The 23675-nt window shown below is 46.6% G+C and overlaps 1 protein-coding gene across 9 annotated transcripts in view; it reads left to right on the forward strand.

Annotated features, from left to right (window-relative positions):
* Positions 1–23675, forward strand: part of ARHGAP9 (Rho GTPase activating protein 9) — a 281901-nt gene that overhangs the window by 166555 nt on the left and 91671 nt on the right. For all 9 annotated transcript variants that reach the window (XM_063952370.1, XM_063952371.1, XM_063952372.1 and 6 more), the window contains 3 exons: positions 20344–20508; positions 21942–22052; positions 23607–23668. In XM_063952370.1, the coding sequence (XP_063808440.1) occupies positions 20344–20508; positions 21942–22052; positions 23607–23668 (338 nt within the window). The remainder of the gene's footprint in view (positions 1–20343; positions 20509–21941; positions 22053–23606; positions 23669–23675) is intronic.

Consider the following 23675-nt stretch of genomic DNA (forward strand, 5'->3'; position numbering starts at 1 on the left):
GGGTTAGCACCCTTCTTGGTGAAAGCAGTAATAGGCGCCACAATGGTGGAAAAGTCTCGTATAAACTTTCGGTAATAATTGGCGAACCCTAAGAACCTCTGGACCCCTTTGAGGGTTAAGGGTACCGGCCAATTCTGAATTGCTTGTAGTTTCTCAGGATCCATCTCTAGTCCGGAACCGGACACAATGTACCCTAGAAACGGAATGGACTTGACTTCAAAGACGCATTTTTCTAATTTGCAATAGAGATGATTGACACGGAGACGGGACAGAACCTCTTTAACCCAAAAACGATGTTCCTCTAAATCGTTGGCAAAAATGAGGATATCGTCTAGATAGACCACGACATGACGGTATAGAATGTCTCTGAAAATCTCATTGACAAAATGCTGGAAGACAGCTGGAGCATTGCTCAATCCGAAGGGCATGACGAGGTACTCATAATGTCCGTCACGGGTGTTAAAGGCGGTCTTCCACTCGTCACCCTCACGGATCCGGATGAGATTGTATGCACCTCGCAAGTCCAGCTTTGTAAAGATGGTAGCTCCGCTAACTCTGTCAAAGAGCTCAGTAATCAGGGGTAAAGGATAACGGTTCTTGATGGTAATGTCGTTCAAACCTCTGTAGTCGATGCACGGCCGCAGACCACCATCTTTCTTTTTTACAAAAAAGAAGCCTGCGCCGGCTGGGGAAGAAGAAGGTCGAATGAACCCCTTTGCTAGGTTCTCTTTAATGTATTCCTCCATAGAATGCGTCTCAGGCAGAGACAACGGATAAGTTCGGCCTCGAGGTGGAACCTTCCCTGGAACGAGATCAATCGGGCAGTCCCATTCTCTATGAGGAGGAAGGATATCAGCAGAAGCTTTACTGAACACATCCGTGAAATCTTGATATGGAGGAGGTGGAACATCAGACGACCTGGGGGAGGAAGAACAGACAGGCAATACTTTAAACAAACATGTCTCTGCACAGGAGGAACCCCATGCCAGGATTTGCGTAGTCGTCCAATCAATTGTAGGATTGTGAAGACGGAGCCATGGAAGGCCCAGGACCACAGGATGTGTGGCTCTTGGAATCGCTAAAAGTGAAATAAGTTCGGAATGAAGAACTCCCACTCTCAGACGAACTGGTAGAGTCCTTAGAGCAATAACAGTATCAAAAATTTTACTGCCATCCACGGCAGTTAAGGAAAAGGAGGAAGGAAGTCTCTCGGTGGGTAGGGACCACCGTTTAACATAGGCTTCAGTAATAAAGTTCCCAGCTGCTCCGGAATCAAGGAGAGCAATGACGTTCCGATAACGTTGAGCAACTTGAAGCGAGACTGGGAGATTACAATCATGAGGAGATGGAGAGGAGATCATTACTCCTAGCCGGCCCTCTCCTGGGCGAGCTAGGGTTTGGAGTTTTCCCGGACGTTCGGGACAGGCATTGATGGTGTGAGACGGAGCTGCACAGTAAAGACAAAGAGACTCAGAGAGACGTCTTCGGCGCTCAGCAGGAGTTAAACGGGAACGGCCAATTTGCATGGGCTCATCTTTAGATGGTGACAGTTGACGAGGAGGAGGAGCAGAAGATTTTGGAGCAGATGATCTTCCACGCTCAGTTGCTCTCTCTCTGAAACGTAAATCAACTTTCGTGCAGAGTGAGATTAGCTCATCTAACTTAGAAGGTAAGTCTCTGGTAGCTAACTCATCTTTAATAAGCTCAGATAAGCCATGCCAGAATGCAGCATACAGGGCCTCGTCGTTCCATGCCAGTTCGGATGCCAGGATCTGGAACTGTATCAGATATTGTCCTACAGTACGTGACCCCTGGCGTAAACGGAGAATCTCGGATGAAGCTGAGGTTACCCGGCCTGGCTCGTCGAAGATGCGCCTGAATGTTGACACGAATGCAGTGTAAGAAGATAGCAGGGTGTCGGACCTCTCCCATAACGGTGATGCCCAGTCAAGGGCGGAGCCACTGAGAAGAGAGATGATGTAGGCAATTTTTGTACGGTCACTGGGAAAATTGCCAGGTTGTAGCTCAAACTGAATCTCACACTGGTTGAGAAATCCCCTGCAGAATCTTGGAGATCCGTCAAATTTTGCTGGCGTTGGAAGATGAAGACGTGGAGCAGAAATGGGTAAGGTGGGTGGGGTTATAGCTGGAGTCACTGTGGTTGACGCACCAGATGCGCCTGATCCACGGAGAGTTGTCTGAATCCCATCCAGCCGAGTAGAGAGATCCTGGAGACAGCGGATGATGTGGCCCTGTGCAGCCTCCTGATGTTCTAGTCGGGCTGCCAGTTCTTGCATCGGCCTGGCCGCTTGATCCTGGTCTCCGGCTGGATTCATTAGGTCAGTGCTTACTGTCACAACTGAGGGCCTGAGCTGACGGGAGGCAGCCTCAGTTGTAGGGGCTGAGATGTACCGGAACCTGGGAGGTTGTATCAGACCCCTGCACATGTAAGTAACATGAATAATAACTGCCCGAAGGCGTGACCACGACAACTTAGATAAAAGTCAATGATGTTTATTATGACAACTCCGCAACACAGCAGCAGTAAAAGAAAACGTAAAAGTCAGCAAATAATAAATACAGTTCCTGGGTACTACAGGATGGCAGGAGCCACAGGGCACTGGTAGTGTGAGATAGTTCTTATGATCTTCTAGATGGAAAGTCCTTACCAGGCCCGACTGTAGCAATGGAGGTAACCCAGGATTGTGCCAGCTGGTGTTCCAGGAGAAGCTGGGTTGCTGAAGGTAAAACAGCTGCTGTGGATACTGGCTGGAACCAGACTGTTGTTAGCACGGAGTGGATACTGGCTGGAACCAGTTAAATAATAAATGAACTTGGGAGCGATGAAATATGAACTGGAATGTAGAACTTGAGAGCGGAGAAATAATAATACCGGTGGAGAGTGGTAAAGTGTAGAAAGGACACCGGCCCTTTAAGGGAAGCTGTACTCTGCTGGAAGCTGAGCTGGAAGCAGGTAATGTTGTAGCTGGAAACAGATGAATCCACAATGGATTGGAGAGTCAGGCTACACCGCAGGTGGAATGCTGGTGCGGGTCTCTATGGTGGAAGTCTTGAGACAGGAGCTGGAACCTGGAAGACAATCACAGGAGAGAGACAAACAGGAACTAGGTTTGACAACCAAAGCACTGACGCCTTCCTTGCTCAGGCACAGTGTATTTATACCTGCAGCAAGGAAGGGATTGGCTAGGCAATTATGCAGATTAACAATACTGACAACAGATTGGAGGAAATGATCAGCTGACAGAATCCAAGATGGCTGCGCCCATGCAGACACTTGGAGGGAAGTTTGGTTTGTAATCCATGTGGTAATGAAAACAGTAATGGCGGCGCCGGCCACTGGAGACAGGAGACGCCAGGCTGACAAGTGCACATCCAACCACGCGGACACAGCGGAGGCCGCGGCTGACGTAATCGCCACTCTGACACTCTGCATGCAGAAGCTCAGGGACGGCGGCGGAGGCCGCGGGAGACGCCATGCCAGATGTAATAACGTTACTGTGACAGCGTCTCAGAGAGACAGGAGAGAATGCAGGAATGTGAACATCAGGATAACAGATGGGATCCGGTCCTGGAGCGCTGAGCCAGCCTTAGGAGGCATCTGATGGGTAAGAAATGGCGTCCAGATACCCGGATCGTGACAAGGAGCCTCTGAAAAGATGGCTCCCAACAATAATAACCCGATTTTTGTAACAATAACTATGTACAAGTATTGCAGACAATCCGCACTTGGGATGGGCGCCCAGCATCCACTACGGACTATGAGAAATAGAATTATCGGTAAGTAAATTCTTATTTTCTCTAACGTCCTAAGTGGATGCTGGGGACTCCGTAAGGACCATGGGGATTATACCAAAGCTCCCAAACGGGCGGGAGAGTGCGGATGACTCTGCAGCACCGAATGAGAGAACTCCAGGTCCTCCTCAGCCAGGGTATCAAATTTGTAGAATTTAGCAAACGTGTTTGCCCCTGACCAAGTAGCTGCTCGGCAAAGTTGTAAAGCCGAGACCCCTCGGGCAGCCGCCCAAGATGAGCCCACTTTCCTTGTGGAACGGGCTTTTACAGATTTTAGCTGTGGCAGGCCTGCCACAGAATGTGCAAGCTGAATTGTACTACAAATCCAACGAGCAATAGTCTGCTTAGAAGCAGGAGCACCCAGCTTGTTGGGTGCATACAGGATAAACAGCGAGTCAGATTTCCTGACTCCAGCCGTCCTGGAAATATTTTCAGGGCCCTGACAACATCCAGCAACTTGGATTCCTCCAAGTCCCTAGTAGCCGCAGGCACCACAATAGGTTGGTTCAGGTGAAAACGCTGGAACCACCTTAGGGAGAAACTGAGGACGAGTCCTCAATTCCGCCCTGTCCGAATGGAAAATCAGATAAGGGCTTTTACAGGATAAAGCCGCCAATTCTGACACGCGCCTTGCCCAGGCCAGGGCCAACAGCATGACCACTTTCCATGTGAGATATTTTAACTCCACAGATTTAAGTGGTTCAAACCAATGTGACTTTTGGAACACAAACTACATTGAGATCCCAAATTGCCACTGGAGGCACAAAAGGAGGCTGTATATGCAGTACCCCTTTTACAAACGTCTAAACTTCAGGGACTGAAGCCAGCTCTTTTTTGGAAGAAAATTGACAGGGCCGAAATCTGAACCTTAATGGACCCCAATTTCAGGCCCATAGACACTCCTGTTTGCAGGAAATGTAGGAATCGACCCAGTTGAATTTCCTCCGTCGGGCCTTACTGGCCTCGCACTACGCAACATATTTTCGCCAATTGCGGTGATAATGTTTTTGCGGTTACATCCTTCCTGGCTTTAGATCAGGATATGGATGACTTCATCCGGAATTCCTTTTTTCCTTCAGGATCCGGTGTTCAACCGGCATGCCGTCAAACGCAGCCGCGGTAAGTCTTGGAACAGACAGGGTCCTTGCTGGAGCAGGTCCCTTCTTAGAGGTAGAGGCCACGGATCCTCCGTGAGCATCTCTTGAAGTTCCGGTTACCAAGTCCTTCTTGGCCAATCCGGAGCCACGAATATAGTGCTTTCTCCTCTCCATCTTATCAATCTCAGTACCTTGGGTATGAGAGGCAGAGGAGGGAACACATACACTGACTGGTACACCCACGGTGTTACCAGAGCGTCTACAACTATTGCCTGAGGGTCTCTTGACCTGGCGCAATACCTGTCGAGTTTTTTAATCATGTGGACGACTTCTGGGTGAAGTCCCCACTCTCCCGGGTGGAGGTCGTGCTGAGGAAGTCTGCTTCCCAGTTGTCCACTCCCGGAATGACTACTGTTGACAGTGCTATCACATGATTTTCCGCCCAGCGAAGAATCCCTGCAGCTTCTGCCATTGCCCTCCTGCTTCTTGTGCCACCCTGTCTGTTTACGTGGGTGACTGCCATGATGTTGTCCGACTGGATCAACACCGGCTGACCTTGAAGCAGAGGTCTTGCTAAGCTTAGAGCATTGTAAATGGCCCTTAGCTTCAGGATATTTATGTGAAGTGATGTATCCAGGCTTGACCCTAAGCCCTGGATATTCCTTCCCTGTGTGACTGCTCCCCAGCCTCGCAGGCTGGCATCCGTGGTCACCAGGACCCAGTCCTGAATGCCGAATCTGCGGCCCTCTAGAAGATGAGCACTCTGCAACCACCACAGGATGGATACCCTTGTCCTTGGTGACAGGGTTATCCGCTGATGCATCTGAAAATGCGACCCGGACCATTTGTCCAGTAGGTTCCACTGGAAAGTTCTTGCGTGGAATCTAACGAATGGGATTGCTTCGTAGGAAGCCACCATTTTTACCCAGAACCCTTGTGCATTGATGCACTGAGACTTGGTTCGGTTTTAGGAGGTTCCTGACTAGCTCGGATAACTCCCTGGCTTTCTCTTCCGGGAGAAACACCTTTTTTCTGGACTGTGTCCAGGAACATCCCTAGGAAACAGAAGACAAGTCGTCGGAACCAGCTGCGATTTTGGAATATTGAGAATCCAATCGTGCTGCCGCAACACTACCTGAGATAGTCCTACACCGACTTCCAACTGTTCCCTGGATCTTACCCTTATCAGGGAATCGTCCAAGTAAGGGATAACTAAAATTCCCTTCCTTCGAAGGGATATCATTTCGGCCATTACCTTGGTAAAGACCCGGGGTGCCGTGGACCATCCCTACGGCAGCGTCTGAACTGATAGTGACAGTTCTGTACCATAACCTGAGGTACCCTTGGTGAGAAGGGTAAATTTTGACATGAAGGTAAGCATCCTTGATGTCCCGAGACATCATGTAGTCCCCTTCTTCCAGGTTCGCAATCACTGCTCTGAGTGACTCAATCTTGAATTTGAACCTCTGTATGTAAGTGTTCAAAGATTTTAGATTTTAGATTTAGATTTAGAATCGGTCTCACCGAGCCGTCTGGCTTCGGTACCACAATAGTGTGGAATAATACCCCGTTCCCTGTTGCAGGAGGGGTACCTTGATTATCACCTGCTGGAAATACAGCTTGTGAATGGCTTCCAAAACTGCCTCCCTGTCAGAGGGAGACGTCGGTAAAGCCGACTTTTGGAAACGGCGAGGGGGAGACGTCTCGAATTCCAATATGTACCCTTGAGATATTACCTGAAGGATCCAGGGGTCTACTTGCGAGTGAGCCCACTGCGCACTGAAATTCATTGAGAACGGGCCCCCACCGTGCCTGAGCTTGTAAGGCCCTAGCGTCATACTGAGGGCTTGGCAGAGGCGGGAAAGGGTTTCTGTTCCTGGGAACTGGCTAATCTCTTCAGCCTTTTTCCTCTCCCTCTGTCACGAGCAGAAAAGAGGAACCTTTTGTCCGCTTGCCAACAAAGGACTGCGCCTGATAATACGGCGTCTTATTTTGAGAGGCGACCTGGGGTACAAACGTGGATTTCCCAGTTGTTGCCGTGGCCACCAGGTCTAAAAGACCGACCCCAAATGTCCCTTTTCAAAGGCAATACTTCCAAATGCCGTTTGGAATCCGCATCACCTGACCATTTTACTGGTAGAATTGGACAACGCACTTATACTTGATGCCAGTCGGCAAATATTCCGCTGTGCATCATGCATATATAGAAATGCATCTTTTAAATGCTCTATAGGCAATAATATACTATCCTTATCTAGGATATCAATATTTCCAGTCAGGGAATCCGACCATGCCAACCCAGCACTGCACCTCCAGGCTGAGGCGATTGCTGGTCGCAGTATAACACCAGTATGTGTGTGAATACATTTTTGGATACCCTCCTGCTTTCTATCAGCAGGATCCTTAAGGGCGGCCATCTCATGAGAGGGTAGAGCCCTTGTTCTTACAAGCGTGTGAGCGCCTTATCCCCCCTAGGGGGTGTTTCCCAACGCACCCTAACCTCTGGCGGGAAAGGGTATACACCAATACTTTTTAAGAAATTATCAATTGTTATCGGGGGGAAACCCACGCATCATCACACACCTCATTTTATTTCTCAGATTCAGGAAAACTACAGGTAGTTTTTCCCTCACCGAACATAATACCCCTTTTTGGTGGTACTCGTATTATCAGAAATGTATAAAACATTTTCCATTGTCTCAATCATGTAACGTGTGGCCCTACTGGAAATCACGGTTGTCTCTTCACCGTCGACACAGGAGTCAGTATCCGTGTCGGCGTCTGTATCTGCCATCTGAGGTAACGGGCGCTTTAGAGCCCCTGACGGCCTATGAGACGTCTGGACAGGCACAAGCTGAGTAGCCGGCTGTCTCATGTCAACCACTGTTTTTTTTATACAGAGCTGACACTGTCATGTAATTTTCAACAGTACATCCACTCAGGTGTCGACCCCCCAGGTGGTGACATCACTGTTACAGACACTCTGCTCCGTCTCCACATCATTTTTCTCCTCATACATGTCGACACAAACGTACCGACACACAGCACACACACAGGGAATGCTCTGATAGAGGACAGGACCCCACTAGCCCTTTGGGGAGACAGAGGGAGAGTATGCCAGCACACACCAGAGCGCTATATATATATATATATATATATATATATATATATATATATATATAGGGATAACCTTATATAAGTGTTTTTCCCCTTATAGCTGCTGTATGTTTTAATACTGCGCCTAATTAGTGCCCCCCTCTCTTTTTTTTTAACCCTTTCTGTAGTGTAGTGACTGCAGGGAAGAGCCAGGGAGCTTCCCTCCAACTGAGCTGTGAGGGAAAATGGCGCCAGTGTGCTGAGGAGATAGGCTCCGCCCCCTTTTCGGCGGCCTTATCTCCCGTTTTTCTGTATATTCTGGCAGGGGTTAAATGCATCCATATAGCCCAGGAGCTATATGTGATGTATTTTTTGCCATGTAAGGTATTTTTATCATGTTTTATTGCGTCTCAGGGCGCCCCCCCCAGCGCCCTGCACCCTCAGTGACCGGAGTATGAAGTGTGCTGAGAGCAATGGCGCACAGCTGCAGTGCTGTGCGCTACCTTATTGAAGACAGGAACGTCTTCTGCCGCCGATTTTTCCGGACCTCTTCGCTCTTCTGGCTCTGTAAGGGGGCTGGCGGCGCGGCTCCGGGACCCATCCAGGCTGGGCCTGTGATCGTCCCTCTGGAGCTAATGTCCAGTAGCCAAGAAGCCCAATCCACTCTGCACTCAGGTGAGTTCGCTTCTTCTCCCCTTAGTCCCTCGATGCAGTGAGCCTGTTGCCAGCAGGTCTCACTGAAAATAACAAACCTAAACTAAAACTTTCACTAAGAAGCTCAGGAGAGCCCCTAGTGTGCACCCTTCTCGTCGGGCACAGAAATCTAACTGAGGCTTGGAGGAGGGTCATAGGGGGAGGAGCCAGTGCACACCAGTTAGTCCTAAAGCTTTCTTTAGATGTGCCCAGTCTCCTGCGGAGCCGCTATTCTCCATGGTCCTTACGGAGTCCCCAGCATCCACTTAGGACGTTAGAGAAATCCACATGAAAAATGGATGCTGCACATGTGCAGTAGGGGTAACTTGCCAGAACATGGCAGGCGCCATGTTTCCGGAGACCTGCACGTGCTCTGTAGACTCTGGCACAACGCCAGAGTGTACTGTGCCACAGAGAGGAGGGGGCCCACATGGAATGCACAAGGGCCCCCTCTGTTAATCCGCCTGTGTGCATCTGCTATTGGTATACTCTTCCAAGATCTCCCAGAGACTCCTTTTTGATTCCGAACTCTCCACCCTGTATAATTTGTGGTGTTTATAGCAAGCCGTAGTAATCTGAGCTTCTCTTTCAGAACATTTTACATCCACATGTTTACTGAAGGTAATTTCTGCACACATGGGAACATTGAGCCCTATTTGGTATGGTTGGGGTGTGTCTCCTTTCTGGCAGTGGGGAGCTGTTTTTTATCAATGTGTAGCCGCATTCTTATCAATAGTTATCTGTATACTAGAGTGCGACTCTCCTTATTTGGCAGTTGAGCATACTGTATGTTGGAAATATGGCAACAGGTAATGAATGCTGTGTGTGCAGTGTATGTTATATACTGTATGTCAAGAAACCAGGTGCTGCCATTCCCCCAACCTACAGTGTAATCAACAATATAGCACCACTATCTTGTCAAGAAATAGCTCCTGACTACCTTTACCTGATACAAGCCGCACTCTGCGCACATGTAACTAGGAAATTTACTATACAAAGACCCTCAGTATTCCAGCACTAAATTCTGTACTCCCCTACCTCAGGCTACAGACCTAACTGGACCATTCCCAAACACAGGCCCACATTTATTAAGCCTTGGAGAGTGATAAATTGCACGGTGATAAAGTACCAACCTGTCATTTTTTCAAACACAGACTGTAACATGGCAGTTAGGAGCTGATTGGTTGGTACTTTGGGCTTAATTAAGACCTGATCGCAGCAGCAAAATTTTTCTCAAATGGGTAAAAACCATTTGCAGTGCAGGTGGGGCAGATGTGACATGTGCAGTAAGAGTTCGATTTTACCCAATTTAAACAATCAAGCATAACTTCTCGCACATTAACATATCAAGAATGATATCAATAAGACAAATTTAGGAAGATATGCAATTACTGTAGGTTCCCCATGCATCAGTAACTAGCAATACTAGACTTGGTCTCTGACCTGTGAACTTCTCATCTCTTTCTTGCATGAGTTCTTGGTAAAAACTTGGACTCTCTTTAGTCTCTGCACACCTTACTCCTTAGAAGTAAAGAAAGGCAGGAAATGTACATGTCTATGGAAATTGTGTGAAGTGTTCCAACTGGGATGTAGTCCGGATCCCAGAGGAAGGAATCCCAATGCTCCGAATCATAATCCCTACGCTCACAATGGCGACAGATGCCCAATGTGAGCACTAGGGTTAGGCACTAGGGGGAGAGTTATGGTTAGACTGCGGTAGGGGAGGGTTATGGTTAAAGTACTTGGACCTGTTCGCATTCTGAGTGTCGGGATTCTGACCGCTGTTATTTTTATACCAACCTGGGACGGTTTATTCAGTTAATATATTTTTCGTGGATATTTTCCTGCTGTGTAGGTGGGCTTAAGCTTTTAATTTGTTGTGCTATGTATCATGAGCTTGGAGCAATGTAATTCACAAGTGTCTGTATGTGGAAAAATTATTAAGGTATCCATGGAACGCATTAAAATAAACATGGAATTAGAGATTCAAGATGATTGAGTCTATGAGGGAGTGGCTGAGGAGTAGGCACTATAATAATTAAGGGTTCAGACTCGCCACACTTATATACCCATCCCCTTGTTCCGTAGTTATTGTTTTTAGTGCCGTCTGGAGAGGCACAACGTTTTTAAGGGCTTAGGTTTTTAATTGTTGTCTAGTTTTTTTTAAGGTGCCATAATATCTGTGTGATCAGGCTAGGTAGGAGAAGGATAGAGCCATTAGAGGCATCACTTTGAGTCCTATTAAAGCTGTGTGCACACGGCGCGATGCGTCGTACAGTCCGAGATTGACTATTCGCCGATAGAGTCAATGTTGGGCTGCCTGCACAGTCTATTTTTTTTCTTGCAATGCCAGTCCCGCGGAACCACGCGTCGGCATCGCAAGCTGTGTACACACAGTGCGATATGCACTAACTTTACTTACGATTTTTACTATATAGTCAAAATCATAAGGAAAGTTAAGTGCATATCACACTGTGTGTATGCACCTTAAGAGAAAAGTGCTATATCATCATCATCATTATCCTCATCCATCATTTATCATTCATCATCTCTTTAGAGCCCCTACCACAGCCTGCTCCTGGGACTGGAAAATGGCCACCAGTTTGGGTCCCTGATTATATGTAAGAGAGCCCCTCCACACTCTATTGGCTTTGCCAGTGCCACTCCAGGTGAACTGCGGCTATTACTATCATGATGCCACTTGCAAAAGCAGCGCAGGCAGTTGTGCAACGCGTGTACTTACCAGTTAGGAAATCGGGTAGGCTCTCTGTGGCTCCCTTCAAAATTAAAATATGTCATCCTCACTTATCAGTGACCCGCACCTACAGTGAACACCAGAATTAAGCTGTATGATGAGTCATGACTGATATATTCAAATAAACATCAGGGACTTTTGTAATCTGAAACTGCTTCTGGAAAGTTGGTATAGCTAGCAATTATTATCAGTGACCTAAGTTCATTACAGCCACCAGAGGCAAATTTAGAATTTGCATTTCCCTTACTTCCCAGAAAAAAAGAGAAAATAAATATGGTGATGGTGCATATACTGTATATCTATATATACAATGCATCTGGAAAGTATTCACAGCACTTCACTTTTACCACATTTTGTTATGTTACAGCATTGTTCCAAAATGGAATACATTTTTTCCCCTCAAAATCCTACATACAATACCCCATAATGACAAGGTGAAAAACGTTTTTGTTTTAGGTTTTTGCAAATTTATTAAAAATAAAAAAACGAAGAAATCACATGTACATAAGTATTCACAGCCTTTGCCATGAAGCTCAAAAATTGAGCTCAAGCACATCCTGTTTCCACTGATCCTCCTTGAGATGTTCCTACAGCTTAATTGGAGTCCACCTGTGGTAAATTCAGTTGGTTGGACATGATTTATAAAGGCACACACCTGTCTATATAAGGTCCCACACTTGACAGTGCATGTCTGAGCATAAGCCAAGCAAAAAGTCAAAGGAATTGACTGTAGACCTCTGAGACAGGATTGTCTCAAGGCACAAATCTAGGGAAGGGTACAGAAAAATATCTGCTGCTTTTGAAGGTCCCAATGAACACAGGGGCCTCCATCATCTGTAAATGGAAGAAGTTCAGAACCACCAGGACTCTTCCTAGAGCTGGCTGGCCATCTAAACTGAGCGATCGGGAGAGAAGGTCCCTAGTCAGGGAGGTGACCAAGAACTTGATGGTCACTCTGTCAGAGCTACAGCTTCCCTCTGTGGAGAGGGGAGAACCTTCCAGTAGGACAACCATCTCTGCAGCAATCCACCAATCAGGCCTGTATGGTAGAGTGGCCAGACGGAAGCCACTCCTTAGTAAAAAGCACATGGCAGCCCGCCTGGAGTTTGCCGAAATGCACCTGAAAGACTCTCGGACCATGAGAAACAAAATTCTCTGGTCTGCTGAGACAAAGATTGAACTCTTTGGCGTGAATGCCAGGTGTCATGTTTGGAGGAAACCAGGCACCGCTCATCACCAGGCCAATACCATCCCTACAGTGAATCATGGTGGTGGCAGCATCATGCTGTGGGAATGTTTTTCAGCGGCAGGAACTGGAAGACTAGTCAGGATAGAGGGAAAGATGAATGCAGCAATATACAGAGACATCCTGGATGAAAACCTGCTCCAGATCGCTCGTGACCTCAGACTGGGGCGACGGTTCATCTTTCAGCAGGACAACAACCCTAAGCACACAGCCAAGATATCAAACGAGTGGCTTCAAGACAACCCTGTGAATGTCCTTGAGTGGCCAAGCCAGAGCCCATCTCTGGAGAGATCTGTGCACCGACGCTTCCCATCTAACCTGATGGAGCTTGAGTGGTGCTGCAAAGAGGAATGGGCGAAACTGCCCAAAGATAGGTGTGGCAAGCTTGTGGCATCATATTCAAAAAGACTTGAGGCTGTAATTGCTGCCATATGTGCTTCAACAAAGTATTTAGCAAAGGCTGTGAATACTTATTTACATGTGGTTTCTTAGTTTTTTAATTTTAATACATTTTCAAAAATCTCAAAAACGTCTTTCACGTTGTCATGATGGGGTATTGTGTGTAGAATTTTGATGGGGGAAAAATTAATTTATTCCATTGTGGAATAAGGCTGTTAAATAACAAAATGTGGAAAAAGTGAAGCGCTGTGAATACTTTCTAGATGCACTGTAGATAATCATAACCACACCCCCCTCTCTGCATTGTTTAAACTTCACGTGACCCCACTTCCCCATGTTCTTTATTGTGCTCCATGCATTCCCTCCTCCCATATGTAAGTTCTTAAATACACTAAGTTCTCTCCCCCCATCTGTACATTCTGCAATGTGCTCTCCTCTTCACTTACCCTCTCCGTCTCTTATCTGCTGGCTGGCTGCCTTGTTCCTCTGACAGACGGCATTGACACCTCGCCTGCCATGCTGCTTGGAGCAGAGTACATGACATGAGCTGCTGCTGGGAGCAGCGATCCCGTAGTGGAAGCCTTTCTGGGTAGTCTGTTCCTGGGAAGGGATGCCATATAGTGGGCGGTCCTGGCAGTGCCCTCCAGGGTTGTTGTTACACCCCTAAGTGGAGCAAATATTGTGGACACTAGACAGGCGGCTGATTAAGAACTCACAGCGCCCTAGGCAATATACTGGTTCTAGCCCCATATTAATGTATATATGAAGTACAAATACTGTATCATGTATTAAGTACATATACCCCTCACCCCCCAAACTTTGGGATCTGAGTTTGGCTCAGGCTTTCCAGCCAGATTCGGATTCCAAAATGTCATATTCCCGCTGTCGGCTTGTCACAGGGTTTTGGATTCTATATGAGTCCCGGTGATCGGCGCCATTTACACTCCGGCTGTGGAGTGTGCACTGAACGGACATGTCCATCTCAGTGCTGGGGTGTGGGGCATGGGCGCGGGGCTTCTGGTTGCATCCAGTGACAACAAGGGGTGATCTTTAACCATTATCAGTCCAGGAGAGCTGGTGTATCTGACAAGAGGTGATCTCATCTGTGATCTTATCAAGGGGCTCTGCCTGCCCCAGTGTTAAAAAAGCCCAGTATACTGTGTGTACATCCAGGGGTGCTGTCGCCTGGTGTATGTGACAACAAGGGGTGATCTTATCTGTCCATATACATCCAGGTGCCTGCCCCAGTGTTAAACCCTCACCCCAGTACCCAGTACACTGTGTGTAGTGTACATCCAGGGGCTGGTGTGTCCTATATATCAGTATCAGTCATGGAGTGCTCTGTCTGGTGTATCTGACCAGGGGTGCTCTGTCCATCCATCAATCCAGGTGCTCCGCCCTAGTGTAAAATTAAAATAATAAATACGAAAAAGCCTAAAATATAATTATTCAAAAAAATATATATTTTCTTGTTTGTGCTGTACCCCAGTGTACTATACAACTGTGACACTGCCGATCAGACCTCCAGTATATTACTATTACTGACTCATACTTGTATTGTTCAACACTGTTGGTGAAATTAAACCGCAGTGTTTGATTACTATTTCTGACTCATACATGTATTGTGACACTGTAGGTGGTATATTTTTTGTACAGATTTGTGGTGTGTGCTGTACCCCACTTGGTTTGTGCTTGTTGATAGATACAGTATGGAGGACGAACAAGTCCATTAACATCATCTACTAAGGCCAATGTCCTAGGGCATGTATAAAATCAAAGAAAAAGTAAAAGTTAGATTAGTGCAATAACCAATAAAAATTGTCTATGCAATAAAGACAGTCACCAATGACACCAATGATTAATTTAAACTTTTTAAATCAAACAAATTAAATCAAATTACTAATGAGTGCTTCCTTCCACTACATACATAATCTACCTCCATCGGGCCCCTGATCTAGTTAAATAGTTAACACAAAAATTAGTTGTGTATATTGGTTAACAACAACATACATATTTACAACACTGTACATACTGTGTGTAAAGCTGGCTGAGGCAACCTGAGGCACTCCACCTGTTGTTGACAAACAACTTGCAGCAGGGCCAGCAAACAGCATGGATCCTGGGAGTTATAGTTCAGCTGGAGAGCTGCAGGCTGCTTTTCTCTTATGTAGAACAGCAAATCTTGGTTCCATTATCGCCAACAACCACCCAGAGTACAAAATAAACATCTGTTTACAGTGTGTACTATTAGCACCTCCACAAACAAGGCCACCACCTTTCTATTAGACGTACAAAAAATATATAGCCTAGCTGTCACTCCTTCACACTGGGAGCAGCCATTTATGATATGCTCCCTATGATTATCATTATCAATATTCATGAGGATGTTGCACAAAATGGCTGCACACACTGTGTGTTAGCGACAGGTGCTCTGTAGATGTCACTCAGATCATGTTTTAGATGGTTGGTTGAACTTGGTTCACATAGGATTGGACACAAATTGGCTTCAGTGAGCCTGCTCTGATATATGCCCAAAACATCTCTGTGCAATGGCACAAACAAGTCAAACAGTGAATAGCGAACCTTGGGGTTAATTCAGAGTTGATCGCAGCAGCAAATTTGTTAGCAGTGGGGCAAATCCATGTGCACTGCAGGTGTGGCAGATATAAACATTTGCAGAGAGAGTTAGATTTGGGTGAGTTGTTTTGTTTCTGTGCAGGGTAAATACTGGCTGCTTTATTTTGACACTGCAATTTAGATTTCAGTTTGAACACACCCTACCCAAATCTAACTCTCTCTGCACATGTTATATCTGCCCCCACTGCAGTGCATATGGGGCCTAATTCTGAGTTGATTGCAGCAGCAAATTTGTTAGCAGTTGGACAAAACCATGGCCCTCATTCCGAGTTGTTCGCTCGCAAGCTGCTTTTAGCAGCATTGCACACGCTAAGCCGCCGCCTACTGGGAGTGAATCTTAGCTTATCAAAATTGCGAACGAAAGATTCGCAATATTGCGAAAAGACTTCTCTGTGCAGTTTCTGAGTAGCTCGAGACTTACTCTTCCAGTGCGATCAGTTTAGTGCTTGTCGTTCCTGGTTTGACGTCACAAACACACCCAGCGTTCGCCCAGACACTCCTCCGTTTCTCCAGCCACTCCCGCGTTTTTCCCAGAAACGGTAGCGTTTTTTCACACACTCCCATAAAACGGCCAGTTTCCGCCCAGAAACACCCACTTCCTGTCAATCACACTCCGATCTCCAGAAAGAAGAAAAAACCTCGTAATGCCGTGAGTTAAATACCAATCTTCATAGCAAATTTACTTGGCGCAGTCGCAGTGCGAACATTGCGCATGCGCAGTTAGCGGAAAATCGCTGCGATGCAAAGAAAATTACTGAGCGAACAAATCGGAATGACCACCCATGTGCACTGCAGGAGGGGCAGATATAACGTGTAGAGAGAGTTAGATTTGGGTGGGGTGTATTCAAACTGAAATCTAAATTGCAGTGTAAAAATAAAGCTGCCAGTAATTACCCTGCACAGAAACAAAATAACCCACCCAAATCTAACTCTCTCTGCAAATGTTATATTTGCCCCCCCTGCAGTGCACATAGTTTTGCCCAATTGCTAACAAACTTGCTGCTGCAATCAACTCAGAATTACTCCCATGGTTTTGCCCAACTGCTTACAAATTTGCTGCTGCGGTCAACTCTGAATTAGGCCCCTTCTCCAGGTCGAAGATGTCTTTGAGGAACAGAAGAACTTGATCCTAATTTGAAAATAATTTTAACGGATGATTACCAAACCTTCTCCATGTTGAAGATATCTTTTCAGGAACAGAAGAACTTGATCCGATTTTTAAAATAATTTTAACAGATTATTACAGCATTTAAAAATATAATGTTAACTGCCACGTATTTGCTGTTGCTCAGCTTAGTCATCAAGATACCACGGTGCAACCTTTTGGCCTAAACTAGATGAAAACAATATTGTGAGCTGTGAGGTGGTCAAAATTCACTGTAAGTGAGTGCAAATTAATGTTATTGAGTTTAATAATACTGTAGGAACAAAAAGAGGCCCATATTCTGTGATTTTAGCGGTATTTATGATTTCTAAAAAAAAAATCCAAAACCAATACCACTCAAACTCACAAGGGAGTTAGAGGCAAAACAAATACAGATCCAAAGCATGAAGGAGATACAGATCCAAAACAAGAACCCAAAACCCAAGATGTGGGCCGGCGCACATCTCTAACATAGACATACAGCGTATATATCCCTCACAGAGCTCTTTCCCCATCACTCAGATCCCCCCCCCCCACATAGCTCTTCCCTCCTCACACAGACCCCCACACATACACAGCTCTCCCACCTTGCTCAGATTCCCCCTTTCACAGCTCTCCCCTCCTCATTTAGCTCTCCCCACACAGAAGGGGGTAGATACTAATTACCTGGGTGAAATAAGTTTTAGGTGTATAACAATTATCTTGGTGACAACAAAACTACGAATATAAAACAAGATACGTGGAAGAAGAAGATGTCAATAGAAAGTTAATGAAGTAGGGATTTGGATTTACTTCCTCCCAAGATGCATAGTAGTAGATATAACTAGAGGCGGATTTTCCAAAAGGCAACGCAAGTGGCCGCCTAGGTCCTGATGGACCCTGGGGGCCCACCTGCCACCAGACTCTTTCTTTTGTAGGCATTGTTTCCCGCTAGCCTACTCTCTGAAGTCATGCGGTTCTCACGATTTTGGCAGAACCACATTAGGTAAGAGCCGGGTGCCTGCTCCATCAGCTCAGCAGCAGAGAGTATCCTGTTGACAGTGGGGTCAGAGGAGCATGTCCTGAGCCCAGATTGGTGGAGCCCAGCACATGCTCATCGGACCCGAGCAGGGGGCAGGGCTACAGCGGCATGGTCAGCTCTTCTTCTGTGCCCTGGCTGGCAGCGTGAAAGATGAGGGAGCAGCCGCTGGAGCTACAACATCAAGGTGAGGGGCACCTCTGTCCGTGTTTGTGTGTGACCATGACTGCATATGTCTCCATATCCCTCTCCACCAAGAGTATGTATCTTCATGCCCCCCTCCCTCCCATCAGCAGTGTGTCTCCATGCCTCCCTCCCCCCACTAGCAGTGTGTCTCCATGCCCCCCCACCAGTGTTTGTCTCTATGCTCCACTGCCCCCCCACCAGCAATGTGTGTGTTTCCATGCCCAACTCTCCCCACCAGCAATGTGTGTGTCTCCATTCCCCCTCCCCCCACCAGCAATGTGTGTGTCTCCATGCTCCCCTCCCCTACCAGACAGTGTATGTGTCTCCATGTCCATGTCCCCCTCCCCCCACCAGCAGTGTATGTGTCTCCATGTGATTCACAGTCCCAGTCACCAATGTGTATGTCTCCATGTCCCCCCAGTCAGCAGTGTTATGTCTCCATGCCCCCCCCCCACCAGCAGTGTGTATGTCTCAGTGTCCCCCTGCTCCTACCCCTAGTTACCAGTATGTATGTCTCCATGTCCTCATCCCTTCCAGTCACTAGTATACGTATCCATGTCCCCTCTCCCCATCCTCTGTCACCAGTGTGTACGTCTCCATGTCCCCTCTCCCCAGCCTCAGTCACCAGTGTGTATGTCTCCATGTCCCCCAGTCACCAGTCTGTATGTCTTCATGTCCCTCTTTCCCCACCCCAGTCACCAGTGTGTATGTCTCCATGTCCCCCAGTCACCAGTGTGTACGTCTCCATGTCCCCCAGTCACCAGTGTGTATGTCTCCATGTTTCCCCCTTCTCCCAGTCACCAGTGTGTACGTCTCCATGTCCCCCAGTCACCAGTGTGTACGTCTCCATGTCTCCCAGTCACCAGTGTGTACGTCTCCATGTTAGCCCCTTCTCCCAGTCACCAGTGTGTACGTCTCCATGTTCCCCCTTCCCCAGTCACCAGTGTGTACGTTTCCATGTCTCCCAGTCACCAGTGTGTACGTTTCCATGTCCCCCAGTCACCAGTGTGTACGTTTCCATGTCCCCCAGTCACCAGTGTGTACGTCTCCATGTTTCCCCCTTCTCCCAGTCACCAGTGTGTACGTCTCCATGTCTCCCAGTCACCAGTGTGTACGTCTCCATGTCCCCCAGTCACCAGTGTGTACGTCTCCATGTCCCCCAGTCACCAGTGTGTACGTCTCCATGTCACCTAGTCACCAGTGTGTACGTCTCCATGTCCCCCAGTCACCAGTGTGTACGTTTCCATGTCCCCCAGTCACCAGTGTGTACGTCTCCATGTTTCCCCCTTCTCCCAGTCACCAGTGTGTACGTCTCCATGTCCCCCAGTCACCAGTGTGTACGTCTCCATGTCCCCCAGTCACCAGTGTGTACGTCTCCATGTCTCCCAGTCACCAGTGTGTACGATTCCATGTCTCCCAGTCACCAGTGTGTACGATTCCATGTCTCCCAGTCACCAGTGTGTACGTCTCCATGTCCCCCAGTCACCAGTGTGTACGTCTCCATGTCCCCCAGTCACCAGTGTGTACGTCTCCATGTCCCCCAGTCACCAGTGTGTACGTCTCCATGTCCCCCAGTCACCAGTGTGTACGTCTCCATGTCCCCCAGTCACCAGTGTGTACGTCTCCATGGATCCCCCTTCTCCCAGTCACCAGTGTGTATTTCTCCATGTCCCTCTTCCCCCACCCGTCACCAGTGTGTACGTCTCTATGTCCCCCAGTCACCAGTGTGTACGTCTCCATGTCCCCCAGTCACCAGTGTGTACGTCTCCATGTCCCCCAGTCACCAGTGTGTATGTCTCCATGTCCCTCTTCCCCACCACAGTCACCAGTGTGTACGTCTCCTTGCAGAATGTTTTTAGTTTATGTAGATTTGTATTTTTTTTCTTCATATTTTCTTATTTTAGGTACAGGTGGGGGGTGGTGGTGGGGGTGGTCTAGACCAGTAAGTTGCCTAGGGCCTTATAAGGTGTAAATCTGGCTCTGGATATAACCACTCCTTACAATGTTTAACAGAAAATATTATTACAGTAAATAAAATACAGTACCACTCCCAGAAGTTCATATGAAATTGTTATTCCGGCTGTATACTGTAATCTGATCACTGGTAATGAGTAGTAGTTTAACTTGTTCCCTAATTATCAGCCACATTTAGGGAAATAATCAGGATGGTAAATAGATACTACAGGATGAGTGTGTGGACATATTATCAACAAAGTAACTATATTACATGGCATTCTATTTTCTGCATCCCATTGTCAGATCTGTGACTCGTGTGAAGAGCAGAACACGTCCTCCGTAAGCAGTTTGTCGTCTTCCTGCAGCAGTCTGTACAGCCTGAGCTGTGATGGACCGAAACCTGAGCACCAGTCCCCAAAGCTCTCCTACACCAGGTCTATGATCTTATCCCACTCCCAACGGCCAAGGGTAAAGTTCCAAGTCTGCTGAATTGAAATTTTTATTATGCAATGTAATGATGTATAAGCCTAGTTATTAAGATATATGATACCTTGGTTCCCAGGACATAGATTTTATTACTGTTATTTGATACACAATACTATGATATGACCATGCCAACACCAGAGTAAAGGTGCAAGTCTTATCACATTTTATATAAAGCACAACGCATTTAACTATTAAGAGGTATTTCCCAATGGGCCAATTTTACATGAAATTCTAAAATCATCTATTTGTCGTATACAAAGGAAATTGACGTACATAGGGGGTTGTTCAGAGATGGCCGCAGATTTTGCAATCTTGGCAAAGTCCGCAACCACTAAAATCACACGCTGGGACATCATGGCTGGCCCTGAAAATGATTGTGACATGCCTGCGTTTTCTGTGATGCTCCAACACCCCCCCCCCCCCACATGCCGTGTCGCTGCTCCTGGACGCCCATCGCCTGTCAGTCATGATGTGATAACATCCGTTCCGGCTGCGACAGGTTCTGAATAAGGCCAATAATGCAGAGGCAGAAAAAAATCCTATAATATATATGTACTGTTCAGGGCAACTACATTATTTTCTTATAAAGAGTCCAGTTTAAATGTTTTCTGTTTATATCCCATTGCTGAATGATTAACTTAGAGATTCAATTTCTTCTTATGTCAGTAATTGCATTGTAATAGAGATTTTATATGATCTGCCATTGTGCCTGTGAAGTGCAAGCACAGTGAGAGGGACTCCTCTCCCCTCCCCCCCCCCCCCCCCCCCCTCCCCCTCTCACAGCTCTCACTGGCTGCCTGATGCCCAGGCACCTCCATCTTTTCTTCCTCAAGTGGTTTATGAATGTACAGGACTGTACCATCCTGACTGCAGCCTCTCCGGTTGTGGGGCAGAGAGATAGAGCAGAGAAGGGGAAAGAATTGAGTGACAGAGACAGACTGTGGGAAGAGGGTATATAGTTGAGACATGGGGAATAAATGAGAGAGATGAATCAGTGGGGAGGGGCAAAAAGATGAGTGAAAGAGAAACAGACAAGGGCAATGAGGGTAGAGGTGGAATAGACAGGCGTGGGGGGGGGGGGGGTATAGAATGAGAGATGAGACAGACATGAGAAGGATTGGGCGCAGTCATGAAAGAGAGATGGGGAAGTGGAGGGTGATAGTGATAAGAGAGAGCTACAGATGGGGGATAGGTGGGACAAAAGTAAGTGGACAGAGATATGTGAGCAAGCGAGAGACACAGACAGTGGATAGGAGACACAAATGAGGGTGGGGAAAAACAGTAAAAAAAAAAAAGATCTTGCAACACTAGGCACAATAGCTATAGTGACCCTGCGAATATCAGTTAAAAAATACTAGCATATATACTGTATGCTGCTTGCATCTGTTTAAATGAATCCTCTTATCTCTTTGCAGTCGAACCATCGGAGGAACCTCTCACATCATCTGGTTGAAAGTTATAATAATTCAAACACAAATGCAGATCTCAACAAAAACACACTGGTCACTGTCCTGGATGTACCCCATGTAAGCCAAAATTATGAGTTGTTGTAGATTATCAAGACTTTAGGGCCCATTAATCATTAAATATTTGCAGTTTATTCCCTGGAAACACCTGTTTTTGGGTGGTAGCCACAAATATTTAGTATCACTTTAATGTATAACAGAGGGACCGCTGCAGATATCTCCGATACCTGCTGCGATCCCTACATTCCCACCTGTAGCCCCCATAGATTTCTGTGTGAAATGCAATATAGTGAGATTTACCATGCTCCGGAATATGAAGCATTCCCGAGCTTGGCCCCCGCAGCTGGTGTTAGCACACTGTAGCCTGTTGGCAATGGACGCCACGCATGCATGGTCAGCTGGACCATTCATTTGCCGGAAGTCCCGCTGTCACCCTGAGCACATTGCAGGGATTTGTGCCTCTCAGAGCTCCTGTCCCTGTGGCTGCTCAGTAATACATTTGCTCAGTATAATCACATAATGCAATGCAATTCTGGGTGTTAATATCGTGCCCAACCCCCCCCCCCCCCACCCCAGCCTAACCCTTGGCAGTAGTGCCTGAACCTACCCCGTTCCCGCAGCCTAACCCAACCCTCCCACAGCCTAACCCTAACCTCCCCTCCCCGAGCACCCCTGGCTTACCTGTCTTGAATACTGCTGACTTGCCGTTCAGCATCCTGGCTGTTGGGATTCCGATGCTAGGATAGTAAACCTATTTGGGATGCCGGTGTTGGCATTCCTCATAGTGAAGGGATTTTGGTGTCAGTATTCTGACAGCCGGGACCCTGACCGGATCCCATCCATAGTGACGGTGACCATTTCCAGTTGACAAACTGTCACATTTCATTTGAAAAAGACAAAGCTAAGTTATTAAAGTATGCCAAATAAAGGCCTGTCCCACACTTTGTATGACACATTGCTTCCACGATTGGTTATGTTCACACCATAAGCTGTATCTACCATGTAACCATAAAGTAGTGATCTCCGTCTGAGTCCTGCTTGTGGTGAGACTGCTTGCCTTTAGGTGATGCAGGAAGCTGGATATCCCCTAGAACTCACCCGCACCATTTTCTGTACTTTCCTAATTCTTTTTCTCGTGTTTTTTTTTTCCTTCTATTCGGGTATGAAGTTACCTAAAACCCTACTGTATAATGCCTAAGCCTAATTATTATTGCAGAATATATTTTTCTGTTAAATACATATAAAGTATGATTGGAAGATAAATTAGTTGTATTGTGCTATTAGTTTAAATTGTATGTGTTTATAGATTTATTATGTTCTTACTCATAACAAACTATAGTAATTCGTTTTCTTAGGGGGGTATTTATCAAATCTCCCAGAGTGATAAAATTGTGAGAGATAATAAAGTGCCATCCAATCAGCTTCTACCTTACATTTTACAGGCTGTGTTTTAAAAATAAGTTAGGAGCAGATTGGTTGGTACTTTATACTGTAGCTCACAATTTTATCACTCATGAAACATTGATAAATTCTGTCAGACAAATGTTTGTTTCTTTATTTTTCTTTTCTTAATGCTTGTAACTTCATTGGTTTTTTTTTATTTTTATTTTTTAGGAGATGGAAAAGTCAGGTCAGTTAAACAAGACAAAGATTGCAGAAGGTGGACGGAAGCTGAAGTAAGAG

The sequence above is a fragment of the Pseudophryne corroboree genome, chromosome 2 (genome assembly GCF_028390025.1).
Source record: "Pseudophryne corroboree isolate aPseCor3 chromosome 2, aPseCor3.hap2, whole genome shotgun sequence".
Classification (NCBI taxonomy): Eukaryota; Metazoa; Chordata; class Amphibia; order Anura; family Myobatrachidae; genus Pseudophryne; species Pseudophryne corroboree.